The sequence below is a fragment of the Triticum urartu genome, chromosome 7 (genome assembly GCF_003073215.2).
Source record: "Triticum urartu cultivar G1812 chromosome 7, Tu2.1, whole genome shotgun sequence".
Classification (NCBI taxonomy): Eukaryota; Viridiplantae; Streptophyta; class Magnoliopsida; order Poales; family Poaceae; genus Triticum; species Triticum urartu.
Window position 1 is genome coordinate 15880982 of NC_053028.1, and position 12198 is coordinate 15893179.

General features: G+C 47.7%; 1 protein-coding gene across 1 annotated transcript; it reads right to left on the reverse strand.

Moving 5' to 3' along the window:
* Positions 1–3132: 3132 nt before the first annotated feature.
* LOC125518144 (F-box protein At1g52495-like) lies at positions 3133–4017 on the reverse strand. Its single transcript, XM_048683078.1, has one exon. It carries the CDS (start codon positions 4015–4017, stop codon positions 3133–3135), a length of 885 nt encoding a protein of 294 aa, XP_048539035.1.
* Between the last annotated feature and the right edge of the window lie 8181 nt (positions 4018–12198).

Sequence of the window (12198 nt, forward strand, 5' to 3'; positions counted from 1 at the left end):
CAGAGCCACGTTGTCGTTCTTCAGTCGGCTGACCTCTTGATTGGCTACCTCGAGAGCAGCTTTCAGTCTGGAGTTCTCCTGCTCAAGAGCTCCGACCGAAGCCATTTTCTCTTCAGCAAGCCTCGTTTTGTCCAAGACCTCCTTCTGTGCCTCTGCAAGATCTTGACCCTTCTTCTTCAGAGCTTCTTCCAGTTTATCTGCGGTACGTCGAGTGAAATCAACATCAAGAATGGACAAGGAAGAAAAGCCACTCGTCAAGAATGGAGAACCTCACCAGCCATACCTTTTGCTTCTTCTTGCGCCTTCTTCAAATTCTCCTGAGCAAGCTTCAAGTTAAGGTTGAGCTGGATCTGTTGATTCTCCAACTCAGTATAGCGAGCTACAAGTTCGCAGGATTTCTGTAAAAAGAAAAATCAGTCGACAGACGTCCACGATAAGTTGCTTCCGAGTAACTAAGAGACAATGATGACGTTTCTAAGACCACAGCCGAATCAAAAACATTCGACAGCAGTCTCGGGGACAACACCCAGTGGGTGCACTCAGCGTGCCCCCACTGTGAAAAAAAAGTCGACTGCCCGCAGTCGACCGGATACAGTTTCATTTGACATGGCCTGACCAGACCGAGTGAAGAAATACAGCTACAACAACACAATGTAAAGACTACAGTCGACTGCCAGCAGTCCACCGTAGTCTCGGGGACTACACCCAGTGGGTGCACTTAGCGTGCCCCCACTCATCCAAGAATTGGCAGACACACCTAGTGGGTGTACAGATACAAAGATCTTGGGAAAAGAGATTCTTCAAACAGCATATCATAACAGACCAAGTGTTGAGTCGACCGACCTGGACGTTGCTCTGAAGAGCCGAGCTCGCGTCATAAGCTGCTTGGCTGGCCTCCCGAGCCACCTTCACTTGCTCCATCATGATCCCCGCCTGGCATATAGCCTCTTTCGCACCCCTGTTATTCACACACGCATAATTCAATCGACCGCCTCCGGGCACCGAGACGTAGGGCTGTTACTTCCTCCGAGAAGGCCAACTCAAAGAAGACCAATGAAGAAAACAAGATCTCAGTCGGGAGCATAAAGACATACATGGTCCAGGTCATACGAGTTGTCGAGTGGAATTACCCTCCTGGCTCCTCGGGGGTTGTCCTTGTTCCCTGTGATGCTCGACAACCACCCCTCCAGCATTTCATCGGTGACCTCCTCCGGATGGATCCGAGTGGTGTCGTCAAGACCCGAGTACAGCCACATCGGGTGGTCACGAGCCTGGAGCGGCTGGATGCGCCTCCGAAGGAAGACCTCCAGCAGGTTCATACCAGTCACGCCCTCGCAGACAAGCTCAACCACTCGACCAGCCAGCACTTTGACTTGGGCCTTTTCTTCCGGCGTCACTTTCAGAGAAGCAGGTTTTTCAGCTCGGTCGAGAGAGAAAGGGGGAAGACCAGTCGACTGTCCTGGGGTCGCCTGGTCTTGACAGTAAAACCAGGTCGCCTGCCAACCGCGGACCGACTCCGGGAAAGTGATAGATGGAAAACAACTCTTTCCTCTCGTCTGGATCGCCAGGCCCCCGCATAGCTGGATCACCTGCGTCCTTTCGTCACTCGACTTGGCCTTCTTGACCGATTGAGAACGGCAGGTAAAAATGTGCTTGAAGAGTCCCCAATGGGGGCGGCAACCCAAGAAACCCTCACACATGGAAATGAAAGCAGCAAGATATACGATGGAGTTGGGAGTGAAGTGGTGGAGCTGCGCTCCGAAGAAGTTCAGAAAGCTCCGGAAAAAAGGATGGGGCGGCAGAGAAAACCCGCGGTCGATATGGGTGGCTAGGAGCACGCACTCACCGGCGCGAGGCTTGGGTTCGATCTCTCTCCCCGGAAGACGCGCAGCTTCGTGGGGAATGACTCCCCCCTCGACCATGTCGTCGAGATCTTCTTGCCGGATCACCGACGGCATCCAGTCGCCCTGGATCCAGCCTCGGGGCAGAGCAGACCTTGAGGAAGATCCGCCCCAAGCAGACCTCTTCCCTTTCCCCTGCGCCGCCGCCTTCTTCGCGCGCTCCAGAGCGGATGTCTTGTCCTTCGCCATCATCGCCGGCAAATCTCGCACGGGCCTGCGGCGCTAGGGTGAGAGCGGAGGTGGCGGAGGAACTTGCGAAGGGAGAGAGGAAGAAGAGAGCACTGTTTGGAAACCCCGAGCCGGCGACTTATAAGAGGCCGCTCCCGAGTGGCTGACTGGTAAGCCCAGGCTATCCAGTCAAATCCCGCAGCAGACGCGCGCGCAGTACGTGGCGAAAAAGGTGGCGCGGGAATCGAGGAGCTTCCGCTTTATCGCTTCCGATTACTGCGACCGCTCCCGTCCCGCGCGCTTCCCGAAATCCGAATCCCGCGACATCCGCGTGCTGCAGAACAACTTGTCAAAACAGAAGACCCCGCTCGCGCCGACACTCGGTATGTCACAAGTAAAGAAATTCACTCGGCGAAAGGCCTGGAATGGATCAAGGCGACTGAAAGAGGTTGATGGCGTCATCCGTGACGATTGATCCAAAACGAGGCACTCATGTAGCCCAAAGAACCAGTCGGAAAGATCCCCAACTCTTTCCCCATTCTAACCTCGATCCATTCGGGGGCTAATGATGAAGCTATGTACCTAGGGTAGGGGCACGGACCTGTCCAAAGAGCCCTACCCGAGGACATCCCTAGAAGAAGTCACCTTTCAATCGACTTGAAGGTATCCCACTCGACGGATTCAAGACACTCGACCATGAAGCTAGCCACTCGACCGCCAGGAGATCTGAAGTCACTCCGCAGGCAAACGGTCGGCTATTAAGTAGTCTTTATGGTCATTATAGCACTTTATTAGGGGCGTTACCAGTAACGCCCAACCTTAAATGTACCTTAAACCCTGCATTACTGAGGGCAAGAGAGGGCCGGCGAACTCTATATAAGCCACCCCCTCCCCAGTATGAAGGGTTCGCACCCCTGTTATTCACACACGCATAATTCAATCGACCGCCTCCGGGCACCGAGACGTAGGGCTGTTTCTTCCTCCGAGAAGGGCCTGAACTCGTAATCCTCGTGTGCTTACAACTCCTCCATAGCTAAGATCTAGCCTCTCCATACACACCCTCCTACATCACTGTCAGAGTTAAAACCACGACACCGGGCTTAAATTTATTAGGCCCTCGGTACCATGGAGGCCCAATAATAATATTGAATGACTCGTCTTCGAGGCTAAAGCGGACAAAGCATGGCATGTCTGCAATCTCATCCGGACTCAAGTCTTCATACATGAGCGACTCATGGTCGACTGTCCAGATCAAGGAGCCCTTGAAGAAGGTTGCCGTTTGCATTGCTACGAAACAGAACGGCAGTCGTGTAACCGTCTCACGCCAACAGTCGTCCTTTCGAATGGTGAACACCTCCATCCCAAGAGCATCCTCGGCGAGACACTCGCGGTAGAAGAAGCGAGCGACCTTGTAGGCGTTGGTGCCATGATCCCGTTCGAAGCCAAACGCCTTGTGGCCTTCGGTTCCCCAGCGCCGACCTGATGTGACGATGTTGGGGCTCCAAGGCAGCACGACGGCCTGGCGCGTGGCCGGGTTTAGCACGCGCACGGTATCCTCTGCTGGCAGCATCACAAGCCCGTCGCAGTGCGCGAACCGGTGCCTTGCCCACTTGTCCTCCGCGGGGAACGATGAGGTGTCGTGCAAGAGGGCTGCCACGTCCGGCTTGCTCTCCTCCCACAGGTACAATCCCGGGGCAGAGACCTCGTGGCTGATCGTCCAACTCCAAGGTTCTGCGGCTTCGACGGTGATACGTGGTGTAATGAGTAGGCTGCACGGCTTCTTGTTTTGTTGGTGGAGCCGGTGGAGATGCGCCTGAGAGAAGGATGGATCGTCGGAGATGGTGGTGCGCCAGGCCTTGCAGACGCAGCTTAGACGCAACAGGGACTTTGCGGGCAGCCGGACCAGGATCTCCGACACGATCAGGTCGTGAGGCAGCAGGCTCGTCATCTTGGCTGTAGCTGGTTGACAATCCTCGGATGATTACTTCTCTTCTTCTTTGTGCTAACTGAAACAGCAGGCCGTCGTACCTCTGCCAAGTGCTACATTATGAGCGCTATAACCGCAAGTACTCCTATATACGAGCAGAGACTCAACCGTGTCTAAACCGAGTCGCACACGTGAACCAACTCAAAACTGCAACCTCGAAACTAACTCAAACTTTTTTTTAAACCGAAACTAACTCAAACTTGCCTCCTGAAATTTGGCATGTCCAGGTTATTGGGCCTACTAATGATTGAAAAAACTAATTTTGTTTACCACAACATGGCAAACGTGGGACCACACGACATATGTGGTAAGCAATCTAAACTACTAAAAAAAATAGACAAACGTCGTAAGCAATCCAAAATAGATGAAAACAAAAAAAAAGCATCACTGTTTTTAAAACAAGTATGAATAGGGTTCATCAATTAGAGTAAGAAAAAGGCTTAAACTCGTCCGACGGGTCATAGCACCCATGTCGGCCACATCCCTCGCACAATATGTGCTCTCTTCCACACACTTTCTATCTCTTCTGTGTTCCCATATTTACATCGGGGCCATCATCACCGACTGCTGCTGTGAAACGAGAGGGGTCGACACCGACCACCGCCAACTGCATCCCTACCACAACAGATCCGATCGAACAAAACACAGTGTGGCATGGCCTCACCATTGTTGCATCCTGCCCATGGCTGCGATGATGGTGTTGCAAACGGTGGCAGACGTCGCCGACCAACGTAACAACGCCATTTGCTGCAAGCCGAGGGAGGGGCGACATCGACCACCACGGCTGCAAGGCTCCCACATGCCCCCATCCTGTGGTGATGTAGACACCCGCGACAGCAAGTAGGGAGTCATGTCGTCGGATAAGTTGTGAGCCGGTGTGGTAGGCGGCGCCACCGTGGTGGGAGCGGGGGCTGCAATGGCGGCAGCAATGCTGCATGTTGATGGCCTGCTTTTTCGCAACAACGGCTCTTATTTTTTCAACAGGGCTATATTGGCGTGTTGATGACTGCAATGTGTATGATGTTGTGTAGCAACCAAAGCAACGTTGCGGAAGTTATGATGGCTTCAATGGTTCGGAGACAACTAAAACGACAATGACACTGTGTTGGGCGAAGATGGCACTGCAGCGATGACGCTGTTGCGATGGTTGGGACCACCATGATGAGAGACGATGCAGCGACAATGGCCGACGGTGATGCGACATGGGAGTAACCAATGTGGTGATGACTGTTTAGGGGGTGGAACCCTTAAGTGTATTATTTTTACACCCAAGATTGTGCAACAACGATAAAACACAGGAAAGTCTGTCAGTAGATATATACACATCCATTCAATATTGTTCCCTCTCATCTGGACTAACTGCCAAGACGCCACTTTCTATGGAGCCACAATTGCAGGAATGCCTAGCAGTGGAGGAGGTGCACACTCCACTGCTAACATGGCATCAGTGGCGGGTGCGCTCCCGCCACTGGTAGAGCCTCTGTAGTGGCGGGTGTATCTTGGCACCCGCCACTGGTATATATTGTTAGTTGTGGCGGGCAACCAAAGGCACTCGCCACAACTACATGTCCAGCCACCAGCGTAAAACCAGACATTAAACAACAACTATTGTATGCGATCATACACATTACAATAGATGTATCTCAGATTAGCCGCAACATATTTTACCATAACAATAATCCAAATATAGTAAAATAGATGGACTCGTTAGAGTACAACTTATGTAACATCATTAGTACACATAGCCTTCTAAGCGAAGCCTCCAACATGTTGCATGTTACATACATATACAACCCCGTGATAACAACAACATCATAATGAGAATGAATTGGATAAAGATAATCAAATTCTTCACTCATCCACTTGTCAACATAGTCTTGCATACTTCGTAGTTGATTTTCTCTATGGAAACGAAGTTGGCGTGATCCTCCGCTTCTTTTTTAGTCTCATATCATTTATTGCAGTTGTTCTCCTAATCGTGCACTTGTTCATTGCATCTCGCGTGAATCATAGACTCCTCGATTCTTCCCATAGTACACCACATATCACTTTTACTTCATCTATGAAAATAAATAAAAAAAACTAAAATAAAATAAAGGCAATTCAGAAGCATTGATGATACAAATAAAATAAAGGCAGTTCACTAGTAGTTCAGTAGCAAAAGTTCAGCTCCATCATAGCAACATAGAAATTAAGTTCACATGTGTCGATCATATAGATCACATAAAGGTGGTGCACTAGTCGTTTAGAAGTAAAAGTTCAGCTCCTTCATGAGCTCTCCTCGCCTTACAATATCTTTGAGATCTCGGCTTGGGCGGTTCTCGCAGCTTTGACGGCTACTCGTGGACTCTCGGCAGCTGCTCTAGTGCTCTCAGTGGTTGTTCTCGTGCTCTAGACATATGTCGCATCTGGATAAGGTGTGAGAGATCGCGTGGGCATGAGGTAAGTGGATAAGGTCAAAAATAACAGTGACGGGCGATAGTATCCACCCGCCACAGCTATATTTGAGTGGCAGGTGGCAGGGGGCTGAAATATAGCTATGGCGGGCAGTAAACTACACACGCCACTGCAAACTAATGGAGAAGTTGAAAATTTTGGGCGTGGGTCACCGAAATATAGCTATGGTGGGAGACGCTCATCACCCGCTACTGATTGTCTAGGCATCAATGGTGGGCTATTAGGTCGTGCCCGCCATTGCTATTTTTTGCCTGCAATGAAATTCAAAAGAGTTTAGTATTGGCGGCTAATTATCCGATGCTAGGCAGCGCCCGCCACTCATCAGAGGCCACCTATAAGCCTTTTACTAGTAGTGAGTAAATTCCTACATTTCTACCTTTGTGTTTGCTTATCAAGATTCGCATGTGTCTTCATCTTTAATAAGAAATTTTGAGACTTCACTGATACAGTTTCACATGAAAGTGAATTATTTTTGGGAACAAGCTTAGCAACCCCTTGCAACTTCTTCCTCCTCATGTTAAGAACAATCACCACTTCCATCCAGCCTTGGGGCAGGTCTTGGACATCATGCATGTAGATAACAACATCATCTATGCTCAAGGTGGGGAAACCAATGATGAGGCATTATACTAATGTTGTTGATTTGGTGGGGTCATCGTTGCGCAACCTAGGAAACAAGTCAAAATGCATTGGATCCACAATGATGTATGCAATATCAAAGGGGCAGTCAAAATTACAATCTGCTGATGGAACAATCGAGATAGATAGGCTCCATGTGGTGCCCTTCTAGCATGTGCTAGGAATTACACACTTCTCTTTGTGGCATTTTCGCAATACAAGTTCAAATAGTACTCGGGAGGCTAGTCGGGGGGCAATCGGTGGGCAAACTTTGATGTCGATGTACTTGACGGGATCTTTGCGCAGACCAATAGTGACGTCCCAAATGATGTACTGGTGGCAATTTTGGTAGAGACTCTAGTAATCCCTTGCCAGCAGCGGCAATGACACGTCATGGGCAAGGGGATTTTGCTAGAGTACATTCTAGAGATGATCACATGTCGAAGGTTAACAGAACCGAGCATGCCATGCCAAAGTCAAGCAGCAGTGCATATCTACTCTAAAATAGCAATGAATGGGAGGTAATGATTAGTACTATAGGGATAACAAATTGCACATCTACCGGGGTGGAGCAAGGATTTGAGTATTTGGGGGGGGGGGGGGGGGGGGGGGGGGGGGGGGGGGGGGGGGGGGGGGGTGTCTAGGTTGTTGCTATCATAATACTACAATAATGTGACAAAGTGGCACTATAAAAACATACTTATATTTCTATTCGATTAAACTATTTCCCTACACTTGTTAGTGGGATGAAATATCAATAATTGTCAGAAGAAAACTTAACTGCTAGTTCCCTTTCGATGTAAATTATTCTGCAATGCCAAAGCGGCCTTCCATTTTAGTTTGAATTAATCTTGACGGCACTTAGCAGGGGTTTTTCTCTACATAACTTAAAGTCTCAAAATTTGCATCTAGATCGCACAAAACACAATCAAAAGAATTAGCTTATGTACAATTTGACAAGTATAAGACACTTGTTTTTAAAGAATTTAGTGGAGAGTGGTCAGTAATGCAAACATTGGCCAGTTGGATGGGGAATTGGCGACCAAGAGAGCACCGACGACCAACCTCCAGCTGGTGCCGTTCCTTCTTAGACGGTCGTGGCCTGAGGCGCTTCTTGGCAGCGCCGACACCCTTCCTGATGTAGTTACTCGCTTGGTCTTCCTGACTTCCGCGTGGCTGAGCAGTTGCTTGGTCTTGTGATGGAGGTGTATATACTCTGAATTAGATCTCCAGAAACTGCACGGGGTAGGAGGCGGCAGGAGGACAGCGAGGCTACTCTAATCACACGTTAAACATGGGAGAAGGGTGATTAAGTCCACTACATTCCCTAGTTTTTCTTACTTGTGTTTGAGTTGGAGGGGGCCCATTACAGGGCAGGCCCATTCTCGCCCCCTGTCTCCACCGCTGCACATCTAGCCATATTTCTACCCCTCAAAAAAATCTATCCATATTTCAAGCAGTCAACTAGTTACTCTCTCCATTATTTATGTGTTCTTGCTTTTGAATTTTCGGTTTTGATTGATGGTGTGTCACATGGAAGTCGGTGTTGCGGAAGACAGTCAAAGCTCCTCTGAGGACGCTTTCCACATGTCTACGCCCCTAGGTTGGGCAAACCTTCTGGACAGCCTTCTCTACGAGATCATTGCTCTCTTCAACTTCTACAATCACATCCTTGTCAATGTTTGCACGAGTACTCAAGTCAGAACACTTCAGATACCACTCAATAACAACTCTAAGATTAAACTACGCCTCTCAAATTGCCCATCACATATCTGCTAGTTTGCAACAATTTCTCCCTTTTCCAGTGGTAGAAATACCTACCAGATTGTGGTATTCTGGGGTACGGTCTTCATGCTGGACTATGAAATGCTCTTTAGTATGCGCTTGAGCCATCGACTCGGTGTCCAGGATGTGGCATCTTCATGGGCACAGATCTGCAAATAACCTCCTGGCATCCACTGTAGTACATGGTTGGTTGTGTGTGGTGGATGATCAAATTCTCTGTAACCTACAAGTTGGTTACCTTTGAGGCCTTCCAAGTCAATTTGTCAATTGAGCTAGCCATGTTGGTGAAGGTGGAGAAATTGGAGTAGGCTCTCTTTGTTGGCACTGACACAAGGAGCCCTACCTTTGCTTTCAAGAACGCTAAAAGATGGGTAGAAAGAGTAACTGTGTATACATTTCATGCTCTCACTATGACTCCCCTGAGCCTTGGACTATGGTTGAGCTGGATTAGAAAACGCATCATGTGATAGTAGGGCTCGAGCCCCAATGCGCTGGACTATGCACGGAGATATTGATGAGCTGTTGGAAAATGCCCTAGAGACAATAATACTTGTATTATTTATTTCCAAGTTTATATTCTATGCTATAACTACTATGGTTCTTGAATATGTGATTCCTAGTCTTGCCTCTAGGACTAGCTCAAGTGTTAATCTTATGATTCCGTTTTTCTGATCATAGTCATGAAGTCAATGCCAGTAACATTTAAGAGCATGATGTTGGTAGAACATTCCTGTTGAAGACCCAAGTTGTATGTTATACTTCGAGATTATATCATCTGAAGTCTATAGTTTATAACATGGGAGTTAACATATGTATGATTCCTTAGACCATGCGAGTATCGAATCACTCAATACCGAATGTTGTGCTTTGGGGTTGTCCGAACCTCATCCGTAACAGGGTGATCATTATGAAAAATTACGCGTTCGGTCCAGATGGTTAACAGAGGAAAGAGTTCAGTTTATTTCACACCAAATACCCCTCAAGCTCAGAGGGTAAGTGTGAAGAATTTGCTTCATATTGCAGTGGAGGCATTCAGCGAAAGATATCTTGGTCTTCCTACTATAGTTGGAAAAATTACAAGTGGCAATTGAAGAGAGGTTGAGAACTATTATGAGGGGGTGGTCAGAGAGAAATCTTGCCTGTGTTGGGTGAGGGACTTTGCTGAAAACTGCGATACAAGCAATCCGCACATACAGTATGAGTTGCTTTAGGCTTACAAAGAAAGGATGTAAAGGCATCACGTCAAGTATGGAACAATATTGGTGGGGCGGTTCTCTGGACAGACGATCTTTGCATTGGGTGTCATGGAAATCACTCGCGAGCCCAATGATCAAGCTTGGAATGGGCTTCCAAGATCTAGAGTTATTTAGCTTGGCACTTCTTGGAAAGTATGGTCGGAGGTTCATGACTAACCTTGGGTCATTGTTTGTTTGAATGATGAAGGTGAGATACCTCCCGTAGACGGATTTATGCATGCCCCAGTGCCACAGCCGGCCTCACCAATTTGGTGAGTCATTGTTGTGGGACGGGAGGCTCTGCGAGCTGGATTATTTATGCTGATTGGCAATGGACAATCCATATCAATTTGGCATGACAAATGGATTCCGGCTACTCTTCGTATTTATCCTATGTTTCCGCCAGCCGACTCACCAATTCAGAAAGTGAATGAACTCATCGACGAGGAAAATTGGACTTGGCGAGCTGACCTAGTGGCGGGGAGTGACGGAATATCCCGATTCAGACAGTGATACTTTCCTCCCACCTGATGCAGATGCTATATTGAATATCCCAACTTGGAATGGAGTCCAGGAGGATTTCTTAGCTTGGGCTTTCAAAAACCCAGGTACCTTCTCTGTAAAATCGACGAACCGTGCTTCATGAATCAAAAGGAGTGTGCAACTCTCTAGGAAGGGGCGGTTAGCAGAACCTCATAGACAAATGAATAGATGTGGAAATCCTTGTAAAATCTCAAAGTTGTACCTAAAGTTAGGGTCTTCTGGTGCAGAGTGGTTCATGGTATTTTCCCTGATGAAGCAACTTTAAAGCGTCGACATATTATGCCAATCAGCTTGTGCAACATCTGCAAGGCGGAGTAGAAGGATCTCATGCATGCATTAATTGAGCGCTTCCATGCAAGGCGTTTCTGGGATGAGGCCATGTCCTGTTTTGATTTCCGCTTACCCAGGCTCCATAAAGACACTTGGGTGCGGGATATATTGTGTGATAGGTGATTCTTAGATCCAGGGCCCTCTCCAGGAATTCGGGGCCCCTGGCGAAAACCGAAATGGGGTCCAAAATTTCGAGCAACTCATATCATAGAAAAAATATTATCCGTAAAACATAATTTCACTTTATTATATAATCTCAAGTGTGTTTTATTTCGTACAATATTAGGCATGTGTCAAATCTAATGCTAAAAAAGGTGAAGGGTACTAAAGTAATAATCTAACCTCATGTTCTACCAAAAAGGAACATCTGTTTTAGATTGAGCATCAACTTCCAGCCTTTGTTTCTTCTTACGCTTTGCAGCACCAAAATATTTTTTGCTAATTCCCATAGACATGATAAAGATTTAGGTAAAAAGCCAAAAAATTATAAAAGGTCAAACAATATATAATTAGTTTCAAATATTGCTAGATGACTAGATCATTCCAATATAAGAAATAAACTGAAAAAAGACATTGCTCTTCTCTACTACATAAAAAGAATGAAACGTTTCCATTTCACTTTTCTTCACACCACCCCTTCGTCCAACCTTTCATGTATATGATAATCAATCATCTTAATTTACTTACCTTCTGAACCAATTCCACTTGAATTTACTTACCAAACTTCTAATCAGAATATAAGGTAATTCACAGGCAGAATTTGAAGAACATTTATTTACACAATCGCATTATTACCGACAGGAAATCACAAGCTAACGTACTAGAACATTTATATCTCATTGGAACGCACAGGCATTGTTCTAGTCGTGATTAAAACACGTTAGGTAGTCCGGGCGTGGGCGTGTTCCTGATCGAAGCAACGAAAGGCACCACGGTCCGCGACTTTTGCGTCTCACGGCAGCAAGAGATTAGCCGATGGGAACGGATCGGATCATCGGAGGCAACTGCGCCGGCACGAGGAAGAATGCTAGGGTTTCGGCGCCTCGCTATAGTCGCCTAGGGCTTCGCTAATCACGGATCGCCGGACACCAGTTCGGCTGCCTGTTCAACTGCAACGAAGCGGAATCCATGGATCTGCGTCGTGTCCTGGCTCCCGATCGGTGCGTTGGGCATT